The 19785-nt window shown below is 35.4% G+C and overlaps 1 protein-coding gene and 2 long non-coding RNA genes across 16 annotated transcripts; 2 read left to right on the top strand and 1 right to left on the bottom strand.

The window, feature by feature from the left end:
- The first annotated feature begins 301 nt into the window (after nt 1-301).
- Nucleotides 302-7252, top strand: LOC110912834 (glycylpeptide N-tetradecanoyltransferase 1). 2 transcript variants are annotated; one of them, XM_035983992.1, is made up of 3 exons: nt 302-439; nt 2213-2268; nt 5773-7252. In XM_035983992.1, exon 3 carries the CDS (start codon nt 5786-5788, stop codon nt 7064-7066), a length of 1281 nt encoding a protein of 426 aa, XP_035839885.1. In that variant the 5' UTR covers nt 302-439; nt 2213-2268; nt 5773-5785; the 3' UTR covers nt 7067-7252. The 2 variants fall into 2 exon arrangements, with proteins under 2 accessions (XP_035839885.1, XP_022013339.1); XM_022157647.2 differs by lacking the exons at nt 302-439; nt 2213-2268 and adding an exon at nt 5166-5318 and having other exon boundaries at nt 5773-7247.
- Nucleotides 7253-8220: 968 nt separating this feature from the next.
- On the top strand, nt 8221-10069 carry LOC110912833. The gene is made up of 3 exons (XR_002578185.2): nt 8221-8794; nt 8888-9076; nt 9346-10069. It is a non-coding gene; the product is annotated as an uncharacterized LOC110912833 (long non-coding RNA).
- Nucleotides 10070-12176: 2107 nt separating this feature from the next.
- On the bottom strand, nt 12177-15661 carry LOC110912831. 13 transcript variants are annotated; one of them, XR_004881218.1, is made up of 7 exons: nt 14941-15660; nt 14568-14851; nt 14400-14498; nt 14191-14278; nt 12882-13986; nt 12551-12641; nt 12177-12370 (listed from the first exon to the last, which is right to left on the bottom strand). It is a non-coding gene; the product is annotated as an uncharacterized LOC110912831 (long non-coding RNA). The 13 variants fall into 13 exon arrangements; XR_004881221.1 differs by having other exon boundaries at nt 15057-15660; XR_004881220.1 differs by having other exon boundaries at nt 14800-14851; nt 14941-15658.
- Nucleotides 15662-19785: the final 4124 nt, after the last annotated feature.

Raw genomic sequence — 19785 nt, 5'->3', positions numbered from 1 at the left:
AACTAGCACATGTTATATGTAAAGTAAAAAAAATAATAATATATATGTACATTTATCCCTCATGTTCACGGCAAAAGTGGGTCCCCAAATCCACCATTTGTGATGTTGGTAAGTAAAAAAAGTTATGGTAGGAAAGCATGGCCTAGAGATCTTGAATCTTGACTTTGTAACACATGAATATTATTACAATCTTACACTCCATTCCTACCATCATTACAAGGAAGCTCCCTCATTTCCTCCTAACTTACGGCACATACACCACCCTCACATACTCTCATTTTCTTTTTCATAACATACTTAATCCAAGCTTCACTCATGCATAGAAGATTATCTAGGGAGTTGTAAGCCATGGGTGCTTTGTAGGAGCTTTGGAACTTCAAGAATCTTCCCAACTTGTTCATCTTCTTCACTAGTTTCTACCCTAGCCATTGTGCTAGTAGTAAGACCATTCAACCTATTTTTTTATGGTTAATATTTTATATAGTTTATATGAGTACAAGGGAAATCATCTTGAAACTCACTAAAAGAATACTAAAAAAAAAAACACTCTAAAAATAAACAAGATAATATAACTAAATATATAGTATTCTTGTTGATCTTGATGTTTGCCGTAGTGTAGATTATGTTAATTAAAATTCTCTTGCCATATTATGTTTAATAATATGATCTAAACATGAATTTGTTTACATTAAGCAAGATCATCATCTTCAACTTCATGAACTTCATTTGTAAAAATGGAAATGATTTTAGAAATGTATAAGGACATTAATGAACTTGTAAGCATGACTTTTAAACTAGTGAACTTGTGATATAACCTAAACAAGGTTATATAAAAATATGGAACTTGTGGATGAACCTAAAAATATATTTATTTTAGTGGTTTTAGAAAATATATATATAAGCAAGTTATACAAAAGAATGAAAAAGGGATGATCACAAGAACATAAATATTTTCTTTTGGAAACTTGTCAAATATATATAAACAAGTTCATGAAGATTTGAAGATGGTTGTGTGGATACCATGCTTAAAAGTTATGTTTTGGAACTTGTTTTGAATTGATGATGATTTGGAAAATTGATTGATGATTTAAACGCGTTTTGAAAACGTGGGAAACGTCATAGTTTAGGGGAAACTATGGCGAATTTTTCTAAGAATCTAATCGCAATAAAAAAGGGGTTAAAGGGTGATTAACAATGTTAAACGCGATTAGTGGTCATAAACGTCATTTTGGAAACACTAATGAGAATATTTAAGTCTTAAATATTCAATAAGTTTTATGGACTTAAACTTATTCTTTTACAAAAATAAATGGTTAAAAATGTAACCATATATGTATATATATTTTTGGTAAAAAAATTATTATATATATATATATATATATTTTTTTTTTGGAAACTTGTCAAGTGCATGTAATATGTGCTATATGTGTATGTATTAGATACCTATAGGGTGTTCAAAATGAATACACATACATGTTCCTACATGGTCCAAGAAATGCTAGTAAACCGGACAATTAAATAAAATGGCCAAAATGGAAATACATAACACTTGACGACAACAAATTGGGCGTATCGACATCGTGAACAAGTTACTACAAAGTCGAGTCTAAAATAACATATTTTAGACATTAAAACGAGCACATATCTAAACGATCGATAACAAGAATCCGAAAACTATACAAATTACCAAGTATTTTTCATAGGAAAAATGAACTTATTTAAAGTTTACTACTTGGTAACATTTTGGTAAAAATTGCAAGATCATGTTAATGGACTCATAAGGTTAGAATTGGGCTTATCAAAGCTAGTAATGGGCTAGGCCCAAATTCCTTAATACATGGGCTAGGGCCCAATGACAATATAACATGGCTCGGCCCAATAACAATAAAACATGGGCTCGGCCCAATAACATTAAAACATGGTTTAGATACGATAACATAGATGACATGGGCTCGGCCCAATGGCATGAGCAAGGGCTCAATTACACGTGTGCGCGGCACGAAGACATATGAAGGGTGAAGCCCGTTCACCTATAATTCAATACGTATAGAATACATGTATGTACATAACAATCGAGCGAGTAAACTATCAACGCTCTAAAATACAAAGTTGTTCCAAAGATGACAAACGAGAACATTATAAAGAATTCAAGATGAACAACTTGTACGAGGTCCGAAAGACCTAGTGTCTAACGAGATTAGTACACATGTAGGTTTTTGACACGTACGGACGCTCACTTCGATATCATAGTACACGGAACGCAAACTTGTGAGTTCATGTCCCCCTTTTCTCTTAACTGTTTTCGAATTTATAACTCTCGGGGGTGAAATACATGTTACATATGTTTCAATGGTATGATTTGGCTATGAAATGAACTATTAGATCATGTGAGCATAGGCTGAAACTGAAATGCCAATAACTCTCATAAGAAACATGGACAAAGGTTAGATCTAACGGGTACGGCCGAGCCCCACTCCTGGTCTATTTATGACTACTTAGAGTGCTTTTGTGTCCCAGTCGAGGTGATTCGACAACGGTCAAGGGGATTTGACACCGTCAAGGTGATTTGACACAGTCGAGGTGATTCGACACAGTCGAGGTGATTCGACACAGTCGAGGGGATTCGACACAGTCGAGGGGATTCGACATTAATAATAGCCCACTTGGGTTGGGTACTCCCTATGTTTTCACATATATTAATGTCCTTGCAAAACATTAATTGATCTATTCATAGACGCTTTACATACTTGTTTTCAAAGGAATCTCTCAAATGTTTACAAGTTTATTGGAACTCATACAAAACGCATGAACTCGCTCAACTTTTGTTGACTTTTTAAAACTACATGTATTTCAGGAAACAAGTCTTGAGCCGGTGATACATGATTGGATGCAATGATTACCTTTCTTACGTCACACGCAACACGCTTCCGCAACTAGCAGGGTGTGACACTTACGACCCATTACGACTCGTTTAGGTAGCTTACGCTACTTCAACGCGTCGTTCGCGTGAAACGCGTTCGGACCGCCTAATTAGTCCTATGATAAATATTATATGCCTTAAACATGTCTAATAATGTTACCTAATCAGTTTAGATATAAAAATTTAGGTTACATATGCTTAAAATGAATTTATGCGTAAAAAGGGCATTTTGGTCATTTTCCTAAGGCATATAAATTACCTATCATACCACTAACTAAACGAAGTGACCATAAGGTATAACCTCGGAAGGTTATTCCCTATACAACTATGGTCACAAAATATGTTTGGTTGGATCCTAATGATCGACCAAACGGGTCGGGTTCAAAAGTCTAAGCGGTTGTTTAGACCGCTTATCTTACACCCTACATAAGCACTAAACTAAAAGTGACAAGCTAAACATGTTAAAACATGTTTAACGAAGTTAGAAAACAAGTTTGATATCAAAACAAACGGTTTTGATACCCAAGAATAGTTTGGTTGCAAAATACGCATTTTGACCGAAACTATGACTCGTCACTATACCTAATCAACGTGGTAATCAGTAGGTATAGTCACAAGGGACTATGACCATCGTGATTACGTTCACGTTGCAAAGTTCAAACGAACTTTGTGTTGACCGAAGACTGGTCAAAGCAGAAAGTCAAACACTGTTTGACTTTTACGCTTAAAAACGCATAAAAGCACGAAAGAAACTTACAAAGGGTCCAAGCTAGGAAGATCTTGATCCAAAATACTCAGGTATGAAGTTTTGAGCTTCAACTTAGAGCAATTCAGACCAAGAGTGTGCAGAATGAAGTGAAACAAGTGGGTTTATATAGATTTCGGAGAACCGTTAGGATCGTTTCTCGCAAATCGTGCTTTGATCTTGACCTTACATGTGGGCACAAGGTTTACAATACCATGGGAACACTAAAAACAAGCAAAATCCATCAAATGGTATTGAAAAACCATGAACAAAACCATCAAAAACAGGCTGGAAAGCCAGATTCAATGTTTCTGTACTGAAGGTCTTTCACGCCCCGCGTAGGAATAGGGCATGGCTTACGTGCCCCTCCTAGCATCTTTGGCAGATTGACACTTTTGGCCCCTGCAAGCCTAAAACTTGGTTTTCGATGCATTTTAGACACGTTTAAGCACCGTTAACCCCATTTCAAGGCTCTAAAATGAAGTTAAAGTATAGGGAACTTAAAATATGCTCAAAAACATCTCGGATGTCGGTTCGTGTGGTCGTACGGTTGCATTGTTCGGTTAATTACGACGAAACACGAACGGACGCGAAAAACGATCTAAATTACGCGACGAATGGAATTTTATCATGCCAATCACTAAACTAATATATTTTAATGATTACATAAATTTTTGGATGCCCGGATATATTCAGAACGTAAGATATGCGCGAAAATGCAAACTTATGCACTTTTTAACGCTTTTAGTCACTAATTGACCAAAAAGTTTATTTTAGCATACCAAACCCCTCAAAGCCTATTTCTAATCTATTTAAAGGATATTTAGGGTATTTTTAACTTATGATCAAGTTCCGGAATGTTCGTTACAATACAAATCGGCATACTTTCGTAGTTTGTCGAATTAGTCCCTGTAAGTGAATAAACTTGATTTCGACACACCAAACCCTCCAAAACTTATTTCTAAGTTATGTAAAGGTTATTTAAGGTATGTTAAGCCCATGTCACTGTTCCGGAGTGTTTGTCGCATTAAACTGATTACGTTTACGCATCGGTTCGCATATAACTCTCCAGAAAGCGATTTAGAGCTCGAAATCGAACGAGAATTGATATGTGCAAATAATACACGTATTTATACAAATCCCAAGTATGAAACACAATATTTCATTGATTTGGTATTTGTTTGATGGCCGTGGAGGCACAGATGTCACACTTACCCCCCTCATAGAATAGACAAATGACATTTAGACTAGAAACTAGAACATGATTCCTATCAGAAAATGATAAGTTTTGAAGTTATAGAGAAAGAAGAAGGTAGAAGATTGAATAAAATTAACTAGAATACCTTTTCCATTTATTTTCAAATTTTACAACATATTACATATTATAATCCTATTGCTTTTTATCCATTCTAGCCAAAATAAACTTTCTATTTTTATCTTCACTCACCCTCGATATCTAATAGTTAAATCAAACCTTTGGCAGTGTAGTGAGTCTAGAAGCGGCCCAAAGTGGTTGGGCCGGGAAACCAAATAGCCGGCCGAAGTTACTTACGAATGAATATACATACCCTTGCTTGCTGTGCTATCATCGTATAGTCAGTCAGTCAGTCAGTCATATATCCATCCATCCTCTAGGTCGGCTGCCGTAATCCGGTAACTCTATTTCCTTTTCAAACAAACACTTTGATCTGGATTCCGGAATCTGTATACATACTTAGGTTATTTTGATCCTTCCTTCGTACGCCGCCTCTATTAGTTGTTACAAATTATTCCAAGTAATATCAGCAGTAGTATTCCGTATTAGGATATTATACTTTTTGATTTTGACTAACTGTATCTAATATAGAAAGATGCACTTGATCATGACTAACTGTGTCCGTTATGCTAGTGTAATTATTCATGTTTTTCTTGTGATGCACTTGATTTTGAGTAACTGTGCCAAGTACATACATACATAATAAATAAATAATACTGAAATTATGTTGTCATTTGTTTTTCTAGCTGTGACAGAGAAAGATGCACTTGATTTTGGCTAACTAATTATGCTTAGATGATGATGAAAGTAGAGTGTATAATTTTGATGTTGATATCTTAAAGTTGTATTTAGGGTTGGATTGGCAATGGCAGAAAATGCTTCAGTGAATGATGATACCAAAGATCAAAACCCTTCGCGGCCTTTGGAGATCGAGGAGGAGTTGTCAAGAGAGATTCAAGACACACTCACTCTTTCACAAAGGCACAAATTTTGGGAAACACAACCCGTTGGGCAGTTTAAGGATCTAAATGATACAAGCTTACCCGAAGGCCCCATTGAACCTCCAACACCCATCTCTGAAGTCAAACAAGAGCCCTATAACCTTCCAAACCTCTATGAATGGGTTACTTGTGATATCAACTCTGAAGACACATGTGCTGAGGTTTATAACCTCCTCTCAAACAATTATGTGGAAGATGATGAAAACATGTTCAGGTTTAATTACTCTAAAGAGTTTCTGCGGTGGGCCCTACACCCTCCTGGCTACTACAAAACATGGCACATTGGGGTTCGCGTCAAAAGTTCAAAAAAGCTTGTTGCTTTCATAACCGGCATTCCTGCAAGAATCCGAGTTCGTACAGATGTTGTTAGCATGGCAGAGGTTAACTTCTTGTGTGTTCATAAGAAACTCAGGTCAAAAAGATTGGCCCCTGTCATGATCAAAGAGGTCACAAGAAGGGTTCACTTGGAAAATATCTGGCAAGCTGCATATACAGCGGGGGTGGTTCTTCCCACACCAATAACTTCTTGCCAATACTGGCACAGATCTTTAAATCCAAAAAAACTCATTGATGTCGGGTTTTCAAGGCTTGGCCCACGGATGACTATGAGTAGGACATTGAAGCTTTTTAAACTACCCGATCAGCCCGCTACACCCGGGTTCAGAAAAATGGAGCTCCGTGATGTGCCTGCAGTGACCCGATTGCTTAGGGCTTACTTAATGCAGTTTGTGGTTGCACCTGATCTTGATGAACTTGATGTGGAGCATTGGGTTCTCCCAAAAGATGAAGTTGTTGACAGTTATGTGGTTGAAAGCCCCGAAAACCACAAAATAACGGATTTCTGCAGCTTTTACACACTGCCATCATCGATTCTTGGCCACCCGACTCACTCGATTCTGAAGGCGGCTTATTCTTACTATAACGTTTCAACCAAGACGCCTTTGCTTCAGTTGATGAATGATGCTCTTATCGTGGCAAAACACAAGGGTTTTGATGTTTTCAATGCATTGGATTTAATGCATAATGAAAGCTTCTTGAAGGAGTTGAAATTTGGGCCGGGTGATGGTAAGCTGCACTATTATCTTTATAATTACAGAATTAAACATATCTTAAGAGCATCGGAGCTCGGGCTTGTACTCTTGTAGTTCCAAGGTCGGTTATGGGTTTTGATCAATGTTTATCTATGTACTCTGATATTTCCATAAACACCTTTCCTTATATGTTTTAGACTTGAATTTCCATATTTGTTTCTTATATCTATATCTGGTTTTGAAAGGCAGGGCAACATGGATTGTCTGCTTAGGTATTTTAAATTACATAATTTTTGGAATTTTATTAAGTTTGAACTGCTGTTGCATTTTGCAAATGGCTTTAGCTCAAGCTCTTTCAGCAGACATTTTCCAAGTTCGAGTCCGAGCTCAAGCATAAAAATGAGTTTTAAAAATACAGCGAGGAACTATGTGCTTGATCAGAAAAGGGAAGGCCCCATTAGGATCTTGAAAACCCACGTATCTTTTAAGTTATTGAAGATTTTGCTGAATCCTTAATTTGAGTAGATTCGATCGTAGATTGTTATTCCTGAGTGGCTGACATTCGAAATGACAGATCGCCAAATCCTTTGACATTCAAGTAACTCAGTCAGCTATTCTAACTCTGATTCTTTCCTTTTTTTGGTGTTTCACCTGATTTCTTTTTTATTTCTTGGTGTCAATACGCGGACCCATAATTTTTTTACTGGGGTGCGAAAAATTTTAGGGTCATTTATCTATAGTTATATAATAATCTTTTTTGGTCGGGTTCGGATCGGGCAAATCGGGTCGATCATGTAAAAAAGGATAAGTAAACTAAATTTTGTATAATCAACAAAAGTAAAAGTATGTCAAACGTTATTAAAAATATATAACTTATATATAATATTCTTAAAGTTGTTCTCTACGGGTCTTTTTGAAATCTTTAAAACTAGATTGAACATGAACTAGACACATACAAAGATATAAGAACTTCACGGTGGTATAGTCAAAATTTTATAAAAGAAATTCACATTAAAACTTATAAGAGAAATATATCATATATTGAAAGTTATTTGTAATAAGAGTGAAATAAATGATAACCGGTTAATCTTAAAACTAGGAGATGTAAACAAATGCTAGGAGATGGATGCGACCTGAGTTATCTATCTATACTTTCTATAAAAGGGCAAATGCCGCTGACATAAGAAAAGCTGAGGTGTCAGCCATAGAGGCTGTCAAACAATGTCTTTCTTATGTCATTATTGCATCATAAATCTTAATTTAAAATCATTTAAAATTCAAACCTCCGCCATCAAACCTCTGCCCATATTCAAAATTCAATCTATACACAATTCAAACCTCTGCAATCAAAACGTCTGCCCATATTCAAAATTCCAAATTCAAACCATATACATATATAACGTACATGATTATTCATAACCTCTCTTCAATCAATCAGTTACTCTCTCTTACATACACATACAATTCGAGAATTTAGGGTTTCAGTAAAAGCTCAAATTCTCTAAATTCAAGCGTGTAATATATGTTTCTACATCTTAATTTCTCGAATTTGATCTGTTTATGTGTATATATATCTGTAATTTGTTCAATTTTTCGGTTTCTGAAACCCTAGTTTCGGTTTCAAGGTTTTGTGGTTGGAGATGTGCTTCGGATTTGTAACGGAGCTCAGCTCCCATGGCCTCCAACACCGACGCCGCAGAGTCTCCGGCCGCCGCCGTGAACTCCGAATCCACCTCCGACGTGTTGGTGTAGTACGTAGTTCTCTGACGAGGTGTATCATTGTTTTTGTTATGTTCGTTCGAGTGAGTTATCATAACTCATGTAAACTTTACTCAATCTCAGGTAATATTTTTCTCTAGATATCCTTTAGTTTTAAACAAACTTTGTAGAATGTGACTACATAGCTGACTTACAGATGTAATATATACTTTGCAGATGTGCTTTGGATGCTGAAATTTCCAAGTATGTTGAAGAGGCTTATCCAAAAGGCGTCTTTTCAGTTTAATGTACAAATGCGACTATCTTTTTTGAGAAGAGGAAGAGAGAGAGATTGAAGCAAATCAAGATAACGTGTTAAACCTGTGTACTGAGAAGGTCCTTCTTGCACGCCAAGCTTATGAACTTGTAAGTTTTTTTTCACAAAATGTTGACTTTATTTGACTGTTTATGTTTTCTCTTATTACCGTCTTGATCCAAATATCTGACTGTTTATGTTGACTTTATTTCCCTGTTTATGTTCGCTCTTGATATAAACCTGAATACGACATGTTTCCTTTTAAGCTGGATATATAGTGATACGTGTTTGGCCCGTTATAGATGTAATGTAACCTGAATCCGACCATTCTGAGGAAAAAATTATTTTAAATTGACTAAAATTTGCATGTGAAATACAGGAAGCATTTGAGTGCTATCATATGTCAGATATCGAAGCTGGGTTAGGGCTAAAAAGAAACCACTTGATAGCCGTTGCCTTTTTGGTTGGAAACGATTATGATCTAAAAGGTGTCCAAGGGATTGGGCTCAAGACAGCACTCACTTTTGTGAAATCTTTTGACGAAGATGAGGTTTTAGATAAGTTTGACTAACTTCTTATTTAGTAAATTCTTTTACAATGTGGTACCGAATACAGAATTATTAATTTGGATATGACTTTTGACGGCGACAACTAATTAAAGAACTTGAGCATGGTCGTGTATTGGCCCATGAGTTGGTTCAAGCGGTTCAAGAGATGCTTTCTGCTGCTGGAATTAGAATGGACATAGAGAAGCAGTCACTCTCACAAACAACTTTGTCCCTGCAAGAACAACTAAAAGAATATAAAGCCGCACTTTTACTCTAGCAGGCATGTAAAAGTTTTATTTTGATTTGTATCAAGGTTCTGTTTGGTATGAGATAATGGAATGGACGAAGGAATTGAATGGGCGAGGTAATGGATGGACGAGGGAATGCAATGGATCATTATCATTTCATGTCTTGTTTGGTTACCATGTGTGAATGGAATGAATTATTATTATGTATTATCATTCCATACTTGTGCATGGGTAGGGGACCATATGATTAAGTAGAACTTCAATTTGATTCTAAATCTAGCATCTGTATTCTCAATGATTTTGGTTTCAGGCCCACTCAACACTCTCACAACACACACAAACTCACGTATGTGTAAGTGAAGAAGAAACAAATATGCAAAAGAAGAATGAGAGATGTTGTATTCAAAATGAAATATGGTACAATATTCATTAAACAAAAAGGCCAATATATAGCCATACAAACACGACGACGTAGGAACAAAAAACAATAAAACCCACTAAATCTCCTAAAGACCAGGTAGATAGCATGACCCTCTCTTCCAACGTGCATTCCCCCCAACAACTATCTCCACACAAATCGGTCAAACTAAATACCAATTCTCACCTAATTAAATAATCCTAAATATAAAACTACTAATGCCAAATAGTCTAAATTTGCATCTCACGTGAATCATAACCATGCAGCTTTAACTTATTCCATGCAAGCTCAAATAAGATACGAACGAACTAGACTGTGACACGTAAACGAACCGATTAAACCCAACAATCACCCCTTTAATCGGTTTGTTCATACCACTCGTTCGCGACATCCGAATCACCGTCTTCTCTCGAACCATCATTATTTTCATCCCGAACCGTCACGACCTATCCAGGACACCCGACTTCCACTGATCATGTCCAAAGTCTTCTCGGTTCAACCCGAATCAAAACTCTCTACATTTGTAACATGGCATCCCGTTGTAACCGTTCATTCACATCTTGACTCATCATGGATTAACGATCTTTCCTCGGCCACATCCAAGTCACCCGATTTGAACTCCAACACCATAATGTTAACACCGTGTAATTTCCTTTACCTTTCTTCGATTACCCTTGTTCAAGAGGCTCTCCACCGACAAAGAAAACAAGCCACCCGCTTCTTCCGTTTTCTCACCTTGTTAAACGAGACGAATCCAAAGTCACCTGCTTTGACGGATCCTTTCTTCTCGCTTTCCACGCAACACGCCGGTCTACTCTTATCACGAACAATCTGATCAAGTTACCCGTTCTCACCATCTACTGTTATCACTGGTTGTATACTAGCTGCGCAAACCCGCAACTAACAACCGAACAGTCGCGTTCTTCCTCCTTTGATCACCACTAACAGCCACGAGACACACCGGTGTTCACCCGTCTCATCCTAACTGGTGTTCACCCGTCTCATCCTTTGAGCGTGTAAGGATCTTTTATCTACATAACTTCAAAAGATAATATGTGTGTGTGTATGTTGTGCATCCATGGTACTGTGAACTCTTTGGCTTGCAAGATCTCCAAAGAGTCGTGCTTCTTCGTACATTTCAACAAAGCAACGCACGATGTTGACTCTCCGCAGTGTATATCCAGTCATCTTGTTCAGGTATAGTCAATAATTCAGCAAAGATGAACCAAGTGGCGGATCCAGCCTTGTTTTGTGGGTTCACATGAACCCACTCGGTTTGGAAAAAAAACTAGTGAGAACTTTGTATTATTTGGAAAAAAAAAAATAGTGAGGATCTACCAAAACGAACCCACTGAAAGAACTTTTTGGATCCACCACTACAGGTGTTTCAACTTCGACTAAAATATCAGGAAGGTCAAGCCCCTGTCAAACTAGCATCAAGACACACACAATGTAATCATAAAATGGAGAAGTGATGATTTCAAACTGTTTACTTAGGAATTGGTCTAATTTGTTGTGTATTATCTCAAACAGGTCAAATGGATAAATGCAAAATAGATAGAAAGAAAACGGGTCATATGGGTACAAAATAAAAATGGACTAAAAAGAAAAGGGGATGGACTAAACGGGTCAAATAGGTTTATAACCCATTTTGATACCTTATACAACTTTTTCTAGGATGCGAACGCAAGTTATTAACAAATTTTGTAATCAAAATACAAAAGATGTCAAAAAGAAATTGTGCACGGAAGCACATGTCATCGCCAAAAGAGCCGGTTACCAGTTTAGTTTATAACATAACATATTTGATTGTTTAATGAACATGAGCCAAAAGAGCCGGTTACCAGTTTAGTTTATAACATAACATATTTGATTGTTTAATGAACATGAAAAATTTGATTATGGCTTATTTTTAATCAACAAAACTATATCATACAAATTATGTTTTTGTTACTAACTAGGTTGATACCCACGCCCGCGTTGCGGCGCGCTAAACTGAATTGTTATCGGTTTGAACATTTCACTTATAGTAACGAAGTTGATACTAAAAGTTGTTGACGTGTCTCAATGTGACATATTAAGAGAATTATAGAAGTCCGAACATAGTCTTCTATTCATACATAGATCACAAAATTTTTTTTCTTCATGCATCCGGGTACCTGGTCTTCTTTGTGTCGCTAGTGCCTTCACCTGTATATTTTAGCAAACCGATTAACCTCAGAAACACTTAAATTCATTACACACGCTAGAGAGAGCTCAACTTTAATTAATGGATAACCAGAACTGCTTGCTAAAAAAGCTTATATAACATACAATCACATGTACAGGGGCAAAGTTGTAATTTACATTACATAAAGAAAAAAGACTTACCTGCAGTATCTTGTAGAATGAGAGCTTGAATTCAAGCCGTTTTGCATCATCAGATGGGATTCGACTCAAGGCACGCATATGTTGAAAAGAACTGCAACATTTTAGTGAGTGTCAATTTTAAATGAAGTGGCATGCTTTTGCAAAATGAAAAGAAAAGAGATCGGATGGAAAATTAATTTAAGATCATTCTTTTGCTATGCGATTGTGTCTAGTTATAACAATCTGTTCCAAACTTCTAAAACAAAGACAACAACTTGGTCTTCTCATTTGTAATCTTATATATTTTTTCCACAAAACATGGGATGATAACAACTAACAGCAAGCCACTCACCAAAATGTCCACGATCAGTAATCATACACCGTCCCCACTGTCGATCTTAAGAAGTTCGTCCCTGTAAAATTCACCAAGCCCTTCAACACGTAGAAATTCAGGTTTTCTGGATCCAAATCTTCTAGAATTCTGTAGAACACCAGTGAACCCCTAGACTACTATAAAGCACATATCTATAGATGTTATCCAAAATGCAAGAGACGACATTAAAGGAACACGGATGACAGGTCTAACCAAAGCCTTTGCAAGTTTCTTGTTAATAATACTATAGCCTTTTGAGTAAAATGTTCTAAAATTGGCGTTTGTGGTTTTTTTTAATTTAGGTTGGAGGAAATGAAGCAGCAGTTATTTGATCTAAAATCTGTAAAACAATGTCTGGAATCTCACAACATTGATCCTTCAATGCATGTTCCCGACTTTAAAATAAAAAAATACAGAATCTCGAGAAAGTATTAAACGAAGAAAAACCCTGACCCGAACCCGAAAATTTTAGACGAACACAAACCCGACCTGAACTCGAAAATCGTTTCATACATATGAACCCGAACCTGACCCAAATATTCGCAGGCTGACCCGAACCCGACCCGACCCGTTCAACCCAAATTTTTTTCAGCAAATTAATATATTAAAATTAACATCTACTAAAAAAACACAAATTAGATAATAAAATTACATTAGAATCGTAAAATCTTATGTCAATTTATATTTTTAAGTTATAAGTATAGCATAAAATACACACCAAATTTAATTTATAACATAAAACATATTGTAAAAAATATAATATTATAGAAATGGGTTAAACGGGTCAACCCGCCAACCCGACCGGGTTGACCCGAACCTGACCTGTTTAGCTAAACGGGTTGGCGGGTTCAACCTGAAACTGACCCGAACCCGTTTAGACTAAACCCAAACCCGCGAATTTCGTGTTAGGCTCATGTCGTGTTTTCAGGTCGCGTCAGAAATTCACACCCCTAATGTAAGGATTCATTACCTCTTGAGCAAGATCATATGCTAGCGCCCATTCACGTTTAAAGGCACCTCCTTGCCTTATTTGAATCTTGGCTTTAACATCTTGCTATGTTCCTCTATGATCACACCATCCTTGCTACAATTTAAAATCTCAAGCTTATAACACTTCATGACACGTTTCGACATCAAAACTTGACAAGGAAAAGTAGTATCATTTTCATATAATGATATATCAAGTATTAGAAAGCCAAATTGCAATTAGATAACATTCATAAAGATCTGAAGCCCTAGTTCAAAGATCGATCAAAACCAAAAGGTATTGCTTGTCATTCACCATTACCTTAACCAACACATGGCATAGCTTGGCTTTTAACAGAGTGTAGAAGTGCTTGCGTTGTGAAGACACCCATTGCTCCCCCAAAGAAGTGCTACATCAAAGATACATACATAATAGTTAATCGATCTTCAACAGAGTAATGGAGATGCTGGCATATAACACCACGTTACATAGTATCACATAGATTTTTCCTCCTAATTCAAATAGTATACCATTAAAGCTCTCCATGTCATGTACGACAGGTACAAAGGGCCAACACTGTCAGGAAATCCTTCCAGAACCATATAAGATCGTGTAAAAGACATCAATTCCTGCAATGCACATCTAAGTTATCCACAAAAATATCTATATTGTCCAGTATAAGGCACTAACGTTCTCACATGTATAGACACATTTTCAGATTTTTTTAGTTATCAATATTTGTCACTGTGCTTCCCTTTTGTAACCAAAAGGACGGAAAACAACAAAACAGATCAATCACATTACTCGGCTGCGAAACCCTATTGATCTTTGGCAATCTCGCATTGTCAATATTTGAACGTTTTTTGACCCACTCTTCCCCACTTTATCTTAAACCAATCAAACAAACCCCAATTAGATCAATAACATTACCACAAAACGATTAGTTCATCAGCAAGCAAGCAACCACAAAACGATTAGCTCCCTGGAAACTCGTAAGTAAATAAGAGAATACAACGACTTGAACAATAATATAAGTAAAAAATTAATAGAATACAACCACTCTAATCTTACTCTATTTTTTTTTTTAACTTGAAAAATCATAAACAACAAAAGATGGTTGCACTTCCCATCCCAGGCTCAGAGTTCTAAAGCCAAATAGAAGTCCATGGCTGCAAGTAAAAACATACCATCCATCATCCTGGTCACGCCAAGGCTACATGCTCATCAATTTTTAGTCAAATCCTTGAAGCCAAGACAAAAAACCTAACCAATGAAGGCATAGGAACCAACAGCAGACAAAAGACGATGCCAAAGCAAAACCCTAAGAAACCAATCGTCGTCTCAGTGGCATCGTTTCCAATGACCAAAGCAGGAAGACACAGGGGAGATGACTGCCTAAATAAGTCAATCGGAACAAACCACGAAGATAAACGCTGTTCATTTCCCGACCGTCGAGAGAGCCCAGGTTCGTATGGAGGTCACCCCCCACAAAACAGAGACGCCAGATGGTAACCGTGGTGGTGGTGTAACAGTGGTGACCCTCCACCCTCCATCTTCTCCTTCCCTCTTTCCTTTCTCTATTTTCTGAGGAAAAAACCCCTAAAAAGAAATCGGAGATGGTGACCGTGGTGGTGGTGCGACGACAGTGGCCCTCCGGTCACCGCCCCTCTCTCTTCTCTCCCTTTTCTCTCTTCCGGTTCTCTCTCATCTGAAGTAAAACTGTTTAGAAGTAAGGTGTAAACATGAGGACACGTGTTTCAAGGGAAAATTGTAACAAACCACGTACACAAACACTGTTCATTTCCACAGTCTTAATAATAATAATAAAATAATAATAATAATAATAATAATAATAATAATAATAATAATAATTATAAATAAAAAATTTCAAACAATATAAAAACCAAAACAAATTTTTACATTTTAATTTAAATGAGTAAATTGTCATTTTAGTCCATGAGTTTTTGTCTAAATTGTCATTTTAGTCCAAATAGTTTTTTTCTCCTCTAGGTCCCTGACTTTTCCTTTTTCTTGTCATTTTGATCACATTTCTTAACTTAGTCTAAAAACCAGGTTATAATCAGGGGTATTTTTGGCATTAAATTATTATAAGGTTTATAAATTATGTTGTAAAGTTGTAAACTACCCCTGGTTATCACTACACAACATTTATGCCAAAAATACCCCTGTTTATAACCAGATTTTTAAACTGAGTTAGGCAATGTGATCAAAATGACAAGAAAAGGAAAAGTCAGGGGCCAGAGGAGAAAATAAACTATTTGGATTAAAATGACAATTTAGACCAAACCTCAGGGACTAAAATGACAATTTACTCAATTTAATTTCTATATTAAAAATAGAGAGTTTAAGTGTTTTGATGTCCATGAATGATCAGTTTATACTTGAATTTATATTCCTGTAGTTTAGTTTAATTTCTATATTAAAAATCAGAGTGGCGCAGCGGAAGCGTGGTGGGCCCATAACCCACAGGTCCCAGGATCGAAACCTGGCTCTGATATTTAGTGGCTTCTGCGTAATCTTTTTCTTTTTAAGAAGTAACCCTTCTACTGTCATTCATTTTCACAGCACGGCCTTGTTATATTATATTTACGTTGTTAGTAATTTTTGTGTCACTTTAGCTACCCTATCACGTCACAAAACTGTAAAAACATTTCACAAATCAAATCACAATTTAGGCAGCAAGTTTTTGACGTTTGAGGATGACCAGGAGGACAAAGATGATGATTTAAACATGTCACATTTTTACCAACTAGTTTTGGTTTTCAACTATATTAAAAGGTAACTGTTGGGAGGTTTGTTTTGTTACATGAAATGCGAGTTGTTAACAGTTGAGTCGTTAATTTCTATATACAGTTACAATAAGTGTCAAGCTTAGTACGTTTTGATACACTTGACTCTTAGATTTTTAGATTCATTGCAATTCGATGGACTTCGTATCCAAATTTTATTTTTTACTGTTTTGTTTTCATAATTAATGCAACTGGAATATAAATTCAACAGGTAACTTCCGTTAGTTAAATATTTTAAACAAAATCAAAAACAAAATTTTTAGACAATCCCTTAAATTTCTTCTTGTAAAGGATATTATCAAAAGATTTCAACATTCATTCAAACTTGGGAAAGAGTTCACCCAAAGAAATTAGGTCTCCCTCAGCTATCGCCACGACCTCCACCATTGTCGCTACCCTCACCACCACCAAACATAATGCCGTTTGCAGTGGCGGACCCAAAAATTATTTTTTGGGGGTGCGAACGAAGGGTTCAACCAAATTTTCAAGGGGTGCAGTCGAGATTTTTAACTCGAAAATACACTAAATTTTTTTTTCAAGGGGGCGCCCGCCCACCCAAGCCAAAGCTTGGGTCCGCCAATGCCCGTTTGACGTCTTTGCACCACCGCCTCAACATTTCATCTTTAACAATTTTATAAACAAGTATGAATGTTTCTTCAACCAAATGTATCACACATTTCAAATTATTTGGAAGAGTTTAGTTATACATTAGTTATTTTGCAATTTCTAATTCCTTTGACAGCACACAAATCTTTTTAATAAACTAGAGTTAGTTGCATAAATGGTCCTCGTGATTGGGCCCATGTCACAATTTTATGGTCAAAGTTTCAAAAGTTCGAAGTTTAAGTTATCTGGTTTCAGTTTTGTAGGTTGTGTAAAGTTTAAAACTAACTTCAGTTAAATTTTATGTTAGGCTTGACTAAATTGATCATAACACCCTTGATAATAAAAAAAAAAAAAAACAAAAAGTAATTTTCCAATTTCATCAATGGTTAACTAAATTGATCATAACAACCTGGATTTTTGTATATACTTTTGTCAACTTCGGTTCCATTTAATCCAAACCATGTTTCAATTCATATCCTAATTTTAATTTTATTAGTTCAACTATCATACAAGATTAGTTCTTATTTTTTTCTCTGACAGATGGTCAGAATTCATTTAGGTTCAAATCCTACTAAAAGGTACAATAGAGATCAAGAATCATTGAAGAAAAAACAAGATTTCTCTTTTCACATGTGGTCAGGAAGTGTATGATTTGGGGGAAGTTCAGATATGGATAATTTCGATTGTTTATGTTGCAATGTTGATCAGCTCTATTTTAGATGTAATGGAATAAAATACTCGTTTCTATGATGTAATTATCTTAAATACCATTGTGTTATGCATTATATATAGTATAGATTTTCGTAATTTTATAAGATAACTAGGTTAGAACCTCGTGTGTTACACGAGTTGAATAAATGTAAGTTTCTATATTAAGTAATAAAAAATTATATCTATAAAAAACCCATGATTGCACGGGCTGAATAAAACCATGTATTACACAAGTTGAATAAAATATAATTTAATCAGTTAACACACACAATCGTCAAAACTAGGGATGACAATGGGTCGGGTCGGGTCGGGTATTGGTAATCCCATACCCATACCCGGTTATAAAATCGCGTCCTATACCCGACCCAATACTCGTCGGATATTTGTCGGGTAATTACCCGTCGGGTATCGGGTATACCTATTAGTTTGTTAAAAGATATATACGTTGGGATTTCTAAATATATTTTTTACTATCGTAATTATTATATTATTTTATTTATAGAACATCATAAATTAATAATAACTTTATAATACTTATACACTTACATCTATATACTTCACAACATACAAAATATAAATACTATTATCAAATGCATATACTAAAAGGAAATTTATTTTTTTCACGTTATGAACATACTAAAATAAATCACTAATAAACAAGGGTTAATGGAAAATAAAAATATATATTAAAAAATCGGGTATGTGATCGGGTAAACGGGTATGTGGTTTCCGGTAATCGGGTTGGGTATCACCTAATCCCATACCCGACCCATACCCACGAAATTTTTTAAAACTAATCTCATACCCGGCCCAATACCCGTCAGGTATCGGGTATACCCGTCCCATTTGTGTCGGGTTTCGGGTATACCCGACGGACTCAGGTATTTTTGCCATCGTTAGTCAAAACATGTCTTTAAAAATGAACTTTGATGTATTATTTACTTATTATAACATGTTTTCCTTGTTTTGGTTATTTATTATTAGATTAAAACACATGTATTAAACGAGGTTGGATCAATAAAATATTAAATTACATATCTATTAATAAGTGGATACAATAAAGGAAATATTTGAAAAAATTAAATAAATAAGAGAGTAACGGGAAAATTATGATTTGATATGTTATTTATTAGGAAAGAAAAACATAAATATTATAATTTAATATTGTTATTTAATTAATATTTAATAAGAGAGACATAAGGAAAATTAATGATGAGAAGGCATCCGAGAGTAATACGTGTGACAGATTTATATATTAGAAGTTTATTTATATAAAGGGAGGCAAAATGAATGGGAAGATTACTATACTCCGTTGAGCTTAAAAAATTAAAAACACAAGCAAAACAAGTGAAGAAAACATTAAAAGAAATCAATTAGTCAAAATAAAAAAAAAGGGAAATAGTAAAAGGGGTACAAAGAGGAAAAAAGAAAAGTGTGAAAGGAGTAGATGAGATATATATTTTATTGTATTCGAACGTTGATTTAATTGGTATAGATAGAACACATCAATTATTGCACAAACAATTAATTAAGTATTCAGAACTAACAAAGTTATATAAAAAACAAGTGTTAGAAATAAAAAAAAGTTATAACAATAAAAACCCGACATGTGGAATGGATTAATAAATCTTAGTTATCATTATAAGCTCTATCTTTTAACATATAATAATGATAATGATAATAACAATAATAATAATAGTAATAATAATAATAAAAGATAAGGATTAGTGATACCCATGTATTGATTATTAAAAACCCGACATCCATACTATTTAATCAGTTTTGTAAG

Source organism: Helianthus annuus, chromosome 15 (genome assembly GCF_002127325.2).
Source record: "Helianthus annuus cultivar XRQ/B chromosome 15, HanXRQr2.0-SUNRISE, whole genome shotgun sequence".
NCBI lineage: Eukaryota > Viridiplantae > Streptophyta > Magnoliopsida > Asterales > Asteraceae > Helianthus > Helianthus annuus.
This window is presented reverse-complemented; position numbering and strand designations above follow the sequence as displayed.